Source organism: Oncorhynchus masou, chromosome 24, assembly GCF_036934945.1.
Source record: "Oncorhynchus masou masou isolate Uvic2021 chromosome 24, UVic_Omas_1.1, whole genome shotgun sequence".
NCBI lineage: Eukaryota > Metazoa > Chordata > Actinopteri > Salmoniformes > Salmonidae > Oncorhynchus > Oncorhynchus masou.
This window is the reverse complement of record NC_088235.1, coordinates 76,577,989-76,591,512: the sequence shown is the minus strand read 5'-3', so window position 1 is coordinate 76,591,512 and position 13,524 is coordinate 76,577,989. Positions and strand designations below refer to the sequence as shown.

Genomic DNA, 13,524 nt, shown 5'->3' with positions numbered 1-13,524 from the left:
GATACTACTGGCGGAAGATGGCAGATGCGCTCTGTAGGAGCCGCTTTTGCAGGGACAGTTTCGTCAATGAGAAGAAGGGGACAGAGTTCTGGTAGTTACTTATTTATTGTGGAGTATTTGCTACCGATTTAAATTGCATTGTTATTTCATTGTATTCATTGAAGAATTTGTGGTTTTCATGTTATGCAATCTACAGTTTTTGGGTGAACTACCATTTGCATTCTTGCCAACGAAATACATCTATTTGCCCAGAGGGTCATCGTCAACAGCACCCTCAGTTCTGCTGTCAATTGTTTAGAAAATGACCGGAGAAAAGATCCGCTCCCTGCGCAAGGATCATAAACCGAGCAAAGAAGAGGATTTACTGGAACCGGACGAGGAGGCTACAACTGGGACATTTACTTTAACCAAGACTAATAATAAAGGCAAAGCAAGTAAAATCTTTAGCAATCACAAGTTGGTCAAATCTCCATCGGCACAGCAACAACATCATAATCAGCAATCGCAGATAAATGCAAACACTAACACATTATCAACGGCGGACGTAATCGATGACAACAACAAAAACCCTATCATACGAACCCGCGAAGACTTTCCAGTCCATGAATGTGTATTCAAGGGGGATGTCCGACGCCTGTCCTCGCTCATTCGAACTCAGAATATCGCTCAGAAAGATATCCATGGTAAGAATCGAATTGCTCTTTATCTCCATGTTCCAAACTAGAATACTTGACCCAGTTGATACCGATACCGTCGCTAATATCGTTTTGTTTGAACTTTTCAGCTGTGTAACTGCAGTTGAGATGCAGTTATACTACTCTGTAACTGCTGTTACAATGCTAAATGTATGCAGTAAAAATAACTGTTATTTTGGATGCAGTATTTGCCAGAGTACTGCAGTTTTACGGCATTCTAACCACAGTTATACTACAGTGTACTGCAGTTATACTGCACTTAGACAGCAATCTTTTTTTAACAGGGAATTTAGGGACACATCACAATTTACTGGGGAAGGTGGGTTTGGCAGATTTTTTTTGTTGCTTTGGGGAGGGTTGTGTGTTTTCTTTATTGGGCACAGGGAAGGGTAGTGTATTTTTCCCTTAGTTACATTCGCTAGTTGCAGGTTTTACTATATAATTTCTTCCATCCTAGCCAAATGTCTTAATCTGCTAGCATGCGCCTCCCCTAAATTAAGGTGTTTTGGTACTTCCCATATGCACTATGCTTTTCCTTTTCAGTGTGCTAACTTTTATTGTAAACTAGGTGGTTTGAGCCCTGAATGCTGATTGTCTGAAAGCCGTGGTATATCAGACCATATACCACGAGTATGACAAAACATTTATTTATACAGCTATAATTACATAGGTAACCAGTTTATAATAGAAATAAGGCACCTCATGGGTTTGTGGAATATAATAATATTTATTTAACTAGGCATGTCAGTTAAGAACAAATTCTTATTTACAATGACGGCCTACCAAAAGGCAAAAGGCCTCCTGCCGGGACGTAGGCTGGGATGAAATAAATACAATAAAAATATAGGACAAAACACACATCACGACAAGAAAGACAACACAACACTACATAAAGAGAGACCTAAGACAACAAATAGCATGGCAGCAACACATGACAACAACATGGTAGCAACACAACATGGCAGCAGCACAACATGATAGCAGCACAAAACAGGGTACAAACATTATTGGGCACAGACAATAGCACAAAGGGCAAGAAGGTAGATACAGCAATACATCACGCAAAGCAGCCACAACTGTCAGTAAGAGTGTCCATGATTGAGTCTTTGAATGAAGAGAGTGAGATAAAACTGTCCAGTTTGAGTGTTTATTGCAGCTCGTTCCAGTCGCTAGCTGCAGCAAACTGAAAAGACGAGTGACCCAGGGATGTGTGTGCTTTGGGGACCTTTAACAGAATGTGACTGGCAGAACAGGTGTTGTATGTGGAGGATGAGGCCTGCAGTAGATATCTCAGGTAGGGGGGAGTGAGGCCTAAGAGGGTTTTATAAATAAGGATCAACCAGTGGGTCTTGCGATGGGCATACAGAGATGATCAGTTTACAGAGGAGTATAGAGTGCAGTGATGTTGCCAAAATACCACGACTAAGGGCTGTATCCAGGCAGTCCATGTTGCGTCGTGCCTAAGAACAACCTTTAGCAGTGGTATGTTGGGCATATACCACACCCCCGCTAACCTTATTGCTTAACTATACCACAGGTCAGTATAGCCTAAGCTGCATCAATTTTTAAAATTAACCCACAAGAACAAATAGGAATAGCTGATAGGCAGCAGAGAGGCCAGGTACTGTGTGAGTGAACAGTAAATTCATGCTCCCCCTATTGATCATGTTTAGGGACAATACAATTCTATTCTAGGCTGCAGTGAAAATGTCATTTGAATAACATCTCAAAAGCCCTGATTTGACTATTTAATAAGATTTGGATCAGTTGTGGAACTACTCTGGAAAGCTTCAATAATAGCCTTAATGTTTATAATTTAACTTTTAAATTGTATGACCTTTAATATGTGGCAGAAACACAACCAGTCACAATGTTTTAATCTGATTCGGCCACTTCAAAAGTCTCCTGTAGGCTTGCACACGTTCATCCAAAATATAATTCCAGCGTCCTCAAAATGGCTTGACATTAACCACGTTTCCATTCAACCTTTTTATGCGAGTAAAGTAGCCTCCATGTCAGATGTTTTTTTCATGACAAAGCATGCAGTTTATTAGGCTACAGATGAAATAAGTTATGATGAACTTCACAGGGTGGTGAAAGTGCACAGTGATGCGCTTTATACTCCTATACAATAAATATTGAGGGTCTTATTCTGGTGACATGACGATCAATGCTTGGCTGCCATTTGACCAACAAAAATTCTTGCACTTTTCTCCATAATCTCATCATGTAGTAGGCTATATCTGCCCTGTATCTGCAAGCTGTTGGCTAGCGCGCATGTGCCAATACCAGAGTGGGCACATAAAATTAGATTTATTGGTCACATACACGTGTTTAGCTGATGTTATTGCGGGTGTTGCGAAATGCTTGTGTTTCTAGCTCCAACAGTGTAGTAATATCTAACAATTTCACGACAATACACACAAATCTAAGTAAAGGAATGGAATTAAGAATATATAAATATATGGATGAGCAATGTCAGAGTGGCATAGACTAAGATACAGTAGAATAGAATGGATTACAGTATATACAGTGCCTTGCAAAAGTATTCACCCCCTTGGCATTTTTCCTATTTTGTTGCATTGCAACCTGTAATTTAAATGGATTTTTATTTGGATTTCATGTAATGGACATACACAAAATAGTCCAAATTGGTGAAGTGAAATTAAATAAAGTACTTTTTTTTTATTAAAAAAATATAACGGAAAAGGGGTGCGTTCATATGTATTCACCCCCTTTGCTATGAAGACCATAAATAAGATCTGGTGTAACCAATTACCTTCAGAAGACACATTATTAGTTAAATAAAGTCCACCTGTGTGCAATCTAAGTGTCACATGATCTCAGTATATAAACTCAGCAAAAAAGAAACATAACCTTTTCAGGACCCTGTCTTTCAAAGATAAGTCATACAAATACAAACAACTTCACAGATCGTCATTGTAAATGGTTTAAACACTGTTTCCCATGCTTGTTCAATGAGCCATAAACAATTCATGAACGGTCGTTAAGACACTAACAGCTTACAGATGGTAGGCAATTAAGGTCACAGTTATGAAAACTTAGGACACTAAAGAGGCCTTTCTAGTGACTCTGAGAAACACCAAAAGAAAGATGCGCAGGGTCCCTGCTCATCTGCGTGAACGGGCCTCACGCCTGCTGCAAGGAGGCATGAAGACTGCAGATGTGGCCAGGGAAATAAATTGCAATGTCTGTACTGTGAGACGCCTAAGACAGCACTACAGGTAGACAGGAAGGACAGCTGATCGTCCTCTCAGTGACAGACCACGTGTAACAACACCTGCACAGGATCAGTACATCCGAACATCACATCTGCGGGACAGGTACAGAATGGCAACAACTGCCCGAGTTACACCAGGAACGCACAATCCCTCCGTCATTGCTGACTGTCCGCAATAAGCTGAGAGAGGATGGACTGAGGGCTTGTAGGCCTGTTGTAAGACACGTCCTCACCAGATATTACCGGCAACAATGTCGCCTATGGGCACAAATTCACCGTCGCTGGACCAGACAGGACTTCAAAAAGTGCTCTTCACTGACGAGTCATGGTTTTGTCTCACCAGGGTGATGGTCGGATTCGTGTTTATCGTCGAAGGAATGAGCGTTACACCGAGGCCTGTACACCACTGCAGCTAGTGGCCACACCAGATACTGATTGTTACTTTTGATTTGATCTACACTTTGTTCAGGGACACGAACTTCCATTTCTCTTAGTCACGTGTCTGTGGAACTTGTTCAGATTATGTCTCAGTTGTTGAATCTTGTTTTGTTCATACAAATATGTACACATGTTAAGTTTGCTGAGAATAAATGCAGTTGACAGTGAGTGGACATTTCTTTTTTTTTTGCTGAGTTTATACACCTGTTCTGAAAGGCCATAGTCTGCAATACCACTAAGCAAGGGGCACCAACAAGCAAGCGGCACTATGAAGACCAAGAGGCTCTCCAAACAGGTCAGGGACAAAGTTGTGGAGAAGTACAGATCAGGGTTGAGTTATAAAAATATATCTGAAACTTTGAACATCTCACAGAGTTCCATTAAATCCGTTATTAAAAAAATTGGAAGAATATGGCACCACAACAAACCTTCCAAGAGAGGGCCGTCCACCAAAACTCACGGACCAGGCAAGGAGGGCATTAATCAGAGAGGCAACAAAGAGACCAAAGATAACCTTGAAGGAGCTTCAAAGCTCCACAGCGGAGATTGGAGTATCTGTCCATAGGACCGCTTGAAGCCATACAGAGCTGGGCTTTATGGAGGAGTGGCCAGAAAAAAATAAGCAAACATGTTTGGTGTTCGCCAATAGGCATGTGGGATACTCCCCGAACATATGGAAGAAGGTTCTCTGGTCAGATGAGACTAAAATGTAGTTTTTTGGCCATCAAGGAAAACGCTATGTCTGGCACAAACCCAACACCTCTTATCACTCTGAGAACACTATCCCATTGAAGCATGGTGGTGGCAGCATCATGCTGTGGGGATGTTTTTCAACGGCAGGGACTGGGTAACTGGTCAGAATTGAAGGAATGATGGGAAATTATTGAGTGAAACCTGTTTCAGTCTTCCAAAGATTTGACACTAGGACGGAGGTTCACCTTCCAGCAGGACAATGACCCTAAGCATACTGCTAAAGCAACACTCGAGTGGTCGAAAACATTTAAATGTCTTAAAATGGCCTAGACAAAGCCCAGACCTCAGCCCAATTGAGAATCTCTGGTGTGACTTAAAGATTGCTGTACACCAGCGGAACCCATCCAACTTGAAGGAGCTGGAGCAAATTTCCCTTGAAGAATGGCCAAAACTCCCAGTGGCTAGATGTGCCAAGCTTGTAGAGACATACCCCAAGAGACTTGCAGCTGTAATTGCTGCAGAAGGTGGCTCTACAAAGTATTGACTTTGGGGGGGGGTTGAATAGTTATGCATGCTCAAGTCTTCTGTATTTTCATCTTATTTCTTGTTTGTTTTGCATCTTTAAAGTGGTAGGCATGTTGTGTAAATCAAATGATACAACCCCCCCCCAAAAATCCATTTTAATTCCAGGTTGTAAGGCAACAAAATAGGAAAAATTCTAATGGGGGTGAATACTTTCGCAAGCCACTGTACATATGAGATGAGTAATGCAAAATATGTAAACATTATTAAAGTGACTAGTGTTCCATTTATTCAAGTGGCCAGTGATTTCAATTCTATGAATATAGGCAGCAGCCTCTAATGTGGCAGTGATGGCTATTGAACAGTCTGATGGCCTTGAGATAGCAGCTGTTTTTCAGTCTCTTGGTCCCAGCTTTGATACACCTGTACTGACCTCGCCTTCTGGATGATAGCGGGATGAACAGGCAGTGGCTCGGTTGGTTGTTGTCCTTGATGATCTTTTTGGCCTTCCTTTGACATCAGGTGCTGTAGGTGACCTGGGTGGCAGGTTGTTTTCCCCCGGTGATGCGTTGGGCAGACCGCACCACCCCCTGGAGAGCCCTGCGGTTGCGGGCGGTGCAATTTCCGTACATGGCGGTGATACAGCCCGACAGGATTCTCTCAATTGTGCATCTGTAAAAGCTTGTGAGGGATTTATGTGCCAAGCCAAATTTCTTCAGCCTTCTTAGGTTGAAGGTGGACCATTTCAGTTTGTCAGTGATGTGTACGCAGAGGAACTTAAAGATTTCCAACTTCTCCACTGTGGTCCCGTCAATGTGGATAGGGGACTGCTCCCTCTGATGTTTCCTGAAGTCCACTATCATCTCCTTTGTTTTGACTTTCCTGGCACCACACTCCCAGAGACCTCACATCCTTCCTGTAGGCTGTCTCATCATTGTTGGTAATCAAGCCTACTAGTGTTGTCTGCAAACTTGATGATTGAGTTGGAGGCGTGCATGGCCCGGCAGTCATGGGTGAACAGGGACTACAGGAGGGGGCTGAGCAAGGGCCCCAGTGTTGAGGATCAGTGAAGTGGAGGTGTTGCTTCCTACCTTCACCACCTGGGGGTGGCTGTCAGGAAGTCCAGGACCCACTTGCATAGGGCTGGGTTCAGACCCAGGGCTTTGAATTTAATGATGAGCTTGGAGGGTACTCTGGTGTTGAATGCTGAGCTATAGTCAATGAACAGGATTCTTACATAGGTATTTCTCTTGTCCAGATGGAATAGGGCAGTGCGCAGTGCGATGGCGATTGCATAGTCTGTGGATCTATTGAGGCGGTAAGCAAATTGAAGTGGGTCTAAGATGTCAGGTAAGGTAGAGGTGATATGACTAGTCTCTCAAAGCAATTGATGATGACAGAAGTGAGTGCTATGGGGAGATAGTCACTTAGTTCAGTTACCTTTGCTTTCTTGGGTACATGAACAATGGTGGCCATCTTGAAGCATGTGGGGACAGCAGACTGGGATATGGAGAGATTGAATATGTCCGTAAACACACCGGCCAGCTGGTCTGCGCATGCTCTGAGGACATGGCTAAGGATGCCATCTGGGTCGGCAGACTTGTAAGGGTTAACAAGCTTTAATGTCTTACTCACGTCGGCTACGGAGAAGGAGAGCCCACAGTCCTTGGTAGCGGGCCGCGTCAGTGGCATTGTGTTATCCTCAAAGCTTGCGAAGAAGGTGTTTAGCTTGTCGGTAATCAAGACATCGGTGTCCGCGACGTGGCTGGTTTCCCTTTTGTAGTCCGTGATTGTCTGTAGACCCTGCCACATTAGTCTTGTGTCTGAGTCATTGATTTGCAACTCCACTTTGTCTCTGTACTGAAGTTTTTCCTGTCTCATTGTCTTACGGAGGGAATAACTACACTGTTTGTATTCTGCCATATTCCCAGTAACCCTGCCATGGTTAAATGAGGTGGTTCACGCTTTCAGTTTTGAGTGAATGCTGCCATCTATCCACAGTTTCTGGTTAGGTTAGGGTAGGTTTTAATAGTCACAGCGGGTACAACATCTGCTATACACTTCCTAATATACTCAGTCACCGTATCAGTAAATTTGTCAATATTATTCCAGCTACCTGGAACATACCCCAGTACGCGTGATCAAAACAATCTTGAAGCGTGGATTCCGATTGGTCAAACCAGCGCTGAATAGTCCTTAGCACATGTACTTCCTGTTTGAAGCATCCCGGAAGTTGGTGTAGCAGTGGTCGAGGGTTTTAGCAGCGCGATTACTGCAGTCAATATGTTGGTAGAACTTCGTTAGTGTTTTCTCAAATTTGCTTTGTTAAAATCCCCAGCTACAATAAATGCGGAATCAGGATATGTGATTTACAGTTTGCATAAAGTCCAGTGAAGTTCTTTGAGGGCCGTCATGGTATCGGCTTGAGGGGGAATATACACGGCTGTGACTATAACCGAAGAGAATTCTCTTGGGAGGTAATACGGTCAGCATTTGATTGTGAGGTATTCTAGGTCGTGTGAACAAAAGGACTTGTATGTTATCACAATCACACCATGAGTAGTTAATCATGAAACATACACCACCGCCCTTCTTCTTCCCAGAGAGATATTTATTCCTTTTTGTGCGATGAACTTAGAACCCAACTGGCCGTATGGACTCAGACAGTATATCCTGAGAGAGCCATGTTTCCGTGAAACAGAGTATGTTACAACCCCGGATGTCCCTCTGGAAGGAAATCCTCACCCTCAGCTCATCAACTTTATTATCCAGAGATTGAACACTAGAGAGTAATATACTCAGAAGCAATGGGTGGTGTGCGCGCCTCCGGGTACCTCTTCTCCACCGGCAATGTTTTGGGTCAGCCTCTGTAATCAGTTCAATTTCCCTGGGGGGTACAAACAAGGGATCCAATTCAGGAAATGCTGGTGAGTTACCGCTGCTCTGATATCCAAATGTTCTTACCGGCTATATGTAATAACACCAAAAAATGTCTGGTCTAATAATGTAAGAAATAACACATTATAAAAACAAAATACTGCAAAGTTGCCTAGGGGCTAGAAGCTCGGCTGCCCTATCTATCGGCACCATTTTTCACATTTCACATGTTTTACTGTGTTCAGAGTTTGTTATTGATGTGATTATGATATGCTATAGGTCAGGGCTTATTGGTGACGTGCATGCGATGCATAAGTGTCACGTAATAAGAGTGAGGGCTGAGGGAATCAGGAATGCCTTTCCTTAACAAATAAAAGATTTTGGTAACAGAACTTTTCATTCAGAGAGAAAATAAGTAAGAAACGTATTAAAATATAAAACGCAACATGTAAAGTATTGGTCCCATGTTTCATGAGCTGAAATAAAAGATCCCAGAAATGTTCCATACTCATAAAAATATTATTTCTCTCAAATGTTGTGTACAAATTTGTTTACATCCCTGTCAGTGAGCATTTCTCCTTTGCCCAGATAATCCATCCACCGGACAGGTGTGGCATATCAAGAAGCTGATTACAGCATGATTATAGCACAGGTGCACCTTGTGCTGGGGACAATAAAAAGGCAACTCTAAAATGTACAGTTTTGTCACACAACACAATGCCACAGACATCACACATTTTGAGGGAGTGTGCAATTGGCATGCTGACTGCAGGAAAGTCCACCAGAGCCATTTCCAGATAATTAAATGTTCATTTCTCTGTCATAAGCAGCCTCCAACATCACTTTAGAGAATTTGGCAGTACGTCCAACCAGCCTCAGAACCGCAGACCATGTGTAACGTGTAACTACGCCAGCCCAGGACCTCCACATCCGGCCTCTTCACCTGCGGGATGGTCTGAGACGAGCCTCCCGGACAGCTAATGAAACTGTGGGGTTGTCAGAAACCGTCTCAGGGAAGCTCATCTGCATGCTCTTCGTCCTCACCAGGGTCTTGACCTCACTGCAGGTTTGCTTTGTAACTAACTTCGGTGGGCAAATGCTAACCCTCGATGGCCACTGGCATGATGGAGTAGTGTGTTCTTCATGGATGAATGTATGGCGTTGTGTGGGGCGAGCGGTTTGTGGATGTCGACGTTGTGAACAGAGTGCCCCATGGTTGGGGTTATGGTATCGGCAGTCCACGAACACAATTACATTTTATCGATAACAATTTGAATACACAGCAGTGGAGGCTGCTGATGGGAGAATGGCTCATAATAATGTCTGGAACAGAGCAAATAGAAGGGCATCAAACAGAGATACCGTGACAAGATTCTGAGGCCCATTGTCATGCCATTCATCCGCTGCCATCAGCTCATGTTTCAGCATGATAATGCACGGCCCCATGTCGCACGGATCTGTACACAATTCCTGGAGGCTGAAAATAGCACAGTTCTTCCATGGCCTGCATACTCACCAGACAGGTCACCTGTTGACCAAGTTTGGGATGCTCTGGATCGACGTGTATGACAGCATGTTCCAGTTCCCGCCAAAACATTCCACAGGCCACAATCAACAGCCTGATCAACTCTATGCGAAGGAGATGTGTTTGAGCTGCATGAGGGAAATGGTGGTCACACCAGATACTGACTGTTTTTTAATCAAATTCTAACAACAACTTGTTTTAAATAGGCTTAACAGACTGACTGGCACCATATGTCCACTCACTGTTATGATGCTCTCAAATAGGCCTATGTTTTATATACACATTGGAACACTTCTCCACTGCTCAGCAAGGAAGAAGCCACTGCTCCAAAACCGCCATAAAAAAGCCAGACTATGGTTTGCAACTGCACATGGGGACACAGATCATACTTTTTGGAGAAATGTCCTCTGGTCTGATGAAACAAAAATAGAATTGTTTGGCCATAATGACCATCGTTGTGTTTGGATGAAAAAGGGGGTGGCTTGCAAGCCGAAGAACGCCATCCCAACTGTGAAGCACAGGGGTGGCAGCATCATGTTGTGGGGGTGCTTTGCTGCAAGAGGGACTGGTGCACTTCACAAAATAGATGGCATCATGAGATAGTAAAATGATGTGGATATATTGAAGCAACATCTCAAGACATCAGTCAAGAAGTTAAAGCTTGGTCGCAAATGGGTCTTCCAAATGGACAATGACCCCAATCATACTTCCAAAGTTGTGGCAAAATGGCTTAAGGACAACAAAGTCTATTTATTGGAGTGGCCATCGCAAAGCCCTGACCTCAATCATATAGAATATTTGTGGGTAGAACTGAAAAAGCGTGTGCGAGCAAGGAGGCCTACAAACCTGACTCAGTTACACCTGCTCTGTCAGGAGGAATGGGCCAATATTCACCCAACTTGTTGTGGGTAGCTTGTGGAAGGCTACCCGAAACATTTGACCCAAGTTGAACAATTTAAAGGCAATGCTACCAAATACTAACTGAGTGTATGTAAACGTCTGACCCACTGGGAATGTGATGAAATAAATAAAAGTTTAAATAAATCATTCTCTCTACTATTATTCTGACTTTTCACATTCTTAAAATAAAGTGTTTACCGAACTGACCTAAAATATTTACTAGGATTAAATGTCAGGAATTGTGAAAAATTTAAATGTATATGTCTAAGGTATGTAAACTTCTGACTTCAACTGTAGTAGGCTTAGGGTAAGGGTAGCCTATGGGGGGCTTGATTTTTAAAAATATGACATGTAAAACAAACCATAGTTACAGGAAAAAAGCTTCTAAATACGATGTTCACCGATATACACGAGGTTCTCATCTCTTGTTTCATAATGTTCATGGACACGTAGGGGGTTTCATGCACATCCAACGCATGGCTAAAATAATGTAGGCCTGCCTACAATACATAGATAAAAATGGGATGTCACATCTTTTCCCATGCACATATCGGCAGTGTGCACCACCGCTATATAGGCTGCATTTCCGCTGTCAAAATTCATGCCATAACCAACTGCCTTACCGCTAAAACTAGCTTTTGGTTGGTCTTAAATATTCCTACCAGCACTGCCTAAAATTAGCACTTTGGATAATGTTTTTAAACACACCTCAATTATTTCCACCCCTCCCATCTGAACACAAGCGTGCTGATGTTAGACAGGTACATTGCCGAACACTGCGTTAGTGCTGGAAAATGCCAGTGCGCCAGTTTTTACGTGACGAAATTGCAAGAAAACGTGTGTTTGACACTAGCACTGCCTTAATGGCAGCCCAAAATGGGTGTCTGTATGCAGGCCTAACTGTAATGCACAGTCTAAACTCTCTATTGTATTTATCCTCTTCAGGAAACACACCTCTACACCTCGCTGTCATGATGGGTCACAAAGGTGAGTAGTGCACTGAGTTCATTAGGGTGTTTGTGTGTGTGTGTGTCTCTATGTGTGTGTGTGTGTGTCTCCGTGTGTGTGTGTGTGTGTGTGTGATTCTGTGTGTATGTGTGTGTGTGCCTCTGTGTGTGTGTTTGTGTGTGTGTCTGTGGGTGTGTGTTTCTGAGGGTGTGTGTGTGTGTGTGTGTGTTGTGTCTGGCATGTGTGTGCCTGGTATGTCCATATGCGGAGGGTAAAATGCCAGACTTGTGTCACAGATCACAGCTCTCCGAGGCAAACTCTAAAAGGCAGGATGCTCAACAGGTTGATCTTATGGATTTATAACTGACCAAAATAAGTTTGCACTTGGCAACCCCTTTTTTAATGGACTTGCCTACAGACTAAAACCTCGAGAGTGAAAGTCCGTTCTAGAACGGACTGTCTCGAGAATAGTGAAGATTGCATTACAAGCCTAATATTGAATCTAAGGCTGCACAAAACAGAGACTCTCCATTGCCGCTTGTCTATGATTGAGATTGGTAAATGTGGCACATTTGGCACACACATACCCTGACCGATGGAACTTGGCAGTGATGATGATGATGAGCCGAGCTGTACAAATGACTAGAGATTTGTATCTCCTAAATGTACTCTGCTATGACTGTTGCAGATCATTCATGTTAGTGATCATCTCTCTGGATCAAGGAAGATACCGAGATGGTTTGATAAAGGGATTTTGTTCAAAGTCCGACTGTTCAAAAAGGTAGCTAGTCTCATCCAATGGTTTATACAGTATATACACGTCATTGTTCTCATCACAGAAATATCTAGGCAGAGACCATACCCTGTCTCATCAGTTCTGGCATGTTACATATTATTTTTATTTTATTTATACAGTTGAATAATATATAGCCTATGTGGGTATTTTGACACAAATAACTATCCCCACAACTGCTAAAAGGCTTTGTGGAATCCATTAGTACATACATTTTTGTGTTGAGTTATATTGGCTCGACCGGAAACATACTTCTGAGTAAAATATTAATGGAATACCCCTTTGCTAGATGCCTACATGTAATTTCACTGGGAGACTAAAGTACATGCTATTGAAATATGTATGCATTTTTGCAGGGGACTTTCAGTGCACGATCTAGGCTTATGTATTTAATATATATATATATATATATATATATTTAACCAGGTAGGCTAGTTGAGAACATGTTCTAATTTACAACTGCGACCTGGCCAAGAATAAAGCAAAGCAGTGCGACACATATAACACAGAGTTACACATGGAATAAACAAACATACAGTCAATAATACAGTAGAAAGAAATCTATATACAGTGTGTGCAAATGAGGTAAGATAAGGGAGATAAGGCAATAAATAGGCCATGGTGGCAAAATAATTACAATATAGCAATTAAACACTGGAGTTATTGATGTGCAGAAGATGAATGTGCAAGTAGAGATACTGGGTTCCAAAGGAGCAAGATCAATAAATAAATACCGCATGGGGATGAGGTAGTTGGATGGGCTATATTACAGATGGGCTATGTACAGGTGCAGTGATCTGTGAGCTGCTCTGACAGCTGGTGCTTAAAGCTAGTGAGGGAGATATGAGTCTCCAGCTTCAGTGATTTTTCAGTTCGTGTTGGAGGCTATTTT

At 42.7% G+C, this 13,524-nt stretch overlaps 1 protein-coding gene across 2 annotated transcripts in view; it reads left to right on the top strand.

Moving 5' to 3' along the window:
- Positions 1-13,524, top strand: part of LOC135512680 (ankyrin repeat domain-containing protein 13C-like) — an 84,547-nt gene continuing 71,023 nt past the window's right edge. Inside the window, exons 1-2 of one of the 2 annotated variants that reach the window (XM_064934939.1) lie at positions 1-683; positions 11,837-11,878. In XM_064934939.1, the coding sequence (XP_064791011.1) occupies positions 302-683; positions 11,837-11,878 (424 nt within the window). In that variant the 5' untranslated portion in view covers positions 1-301. Of the gene's footprint in view, positions 684-11,836; positions 11,879-12,545; positions 12,621-13,524 lie in introns of those variants that run through there. The other variant, XM_064934940.1, reaches the window with a different exon arrangement.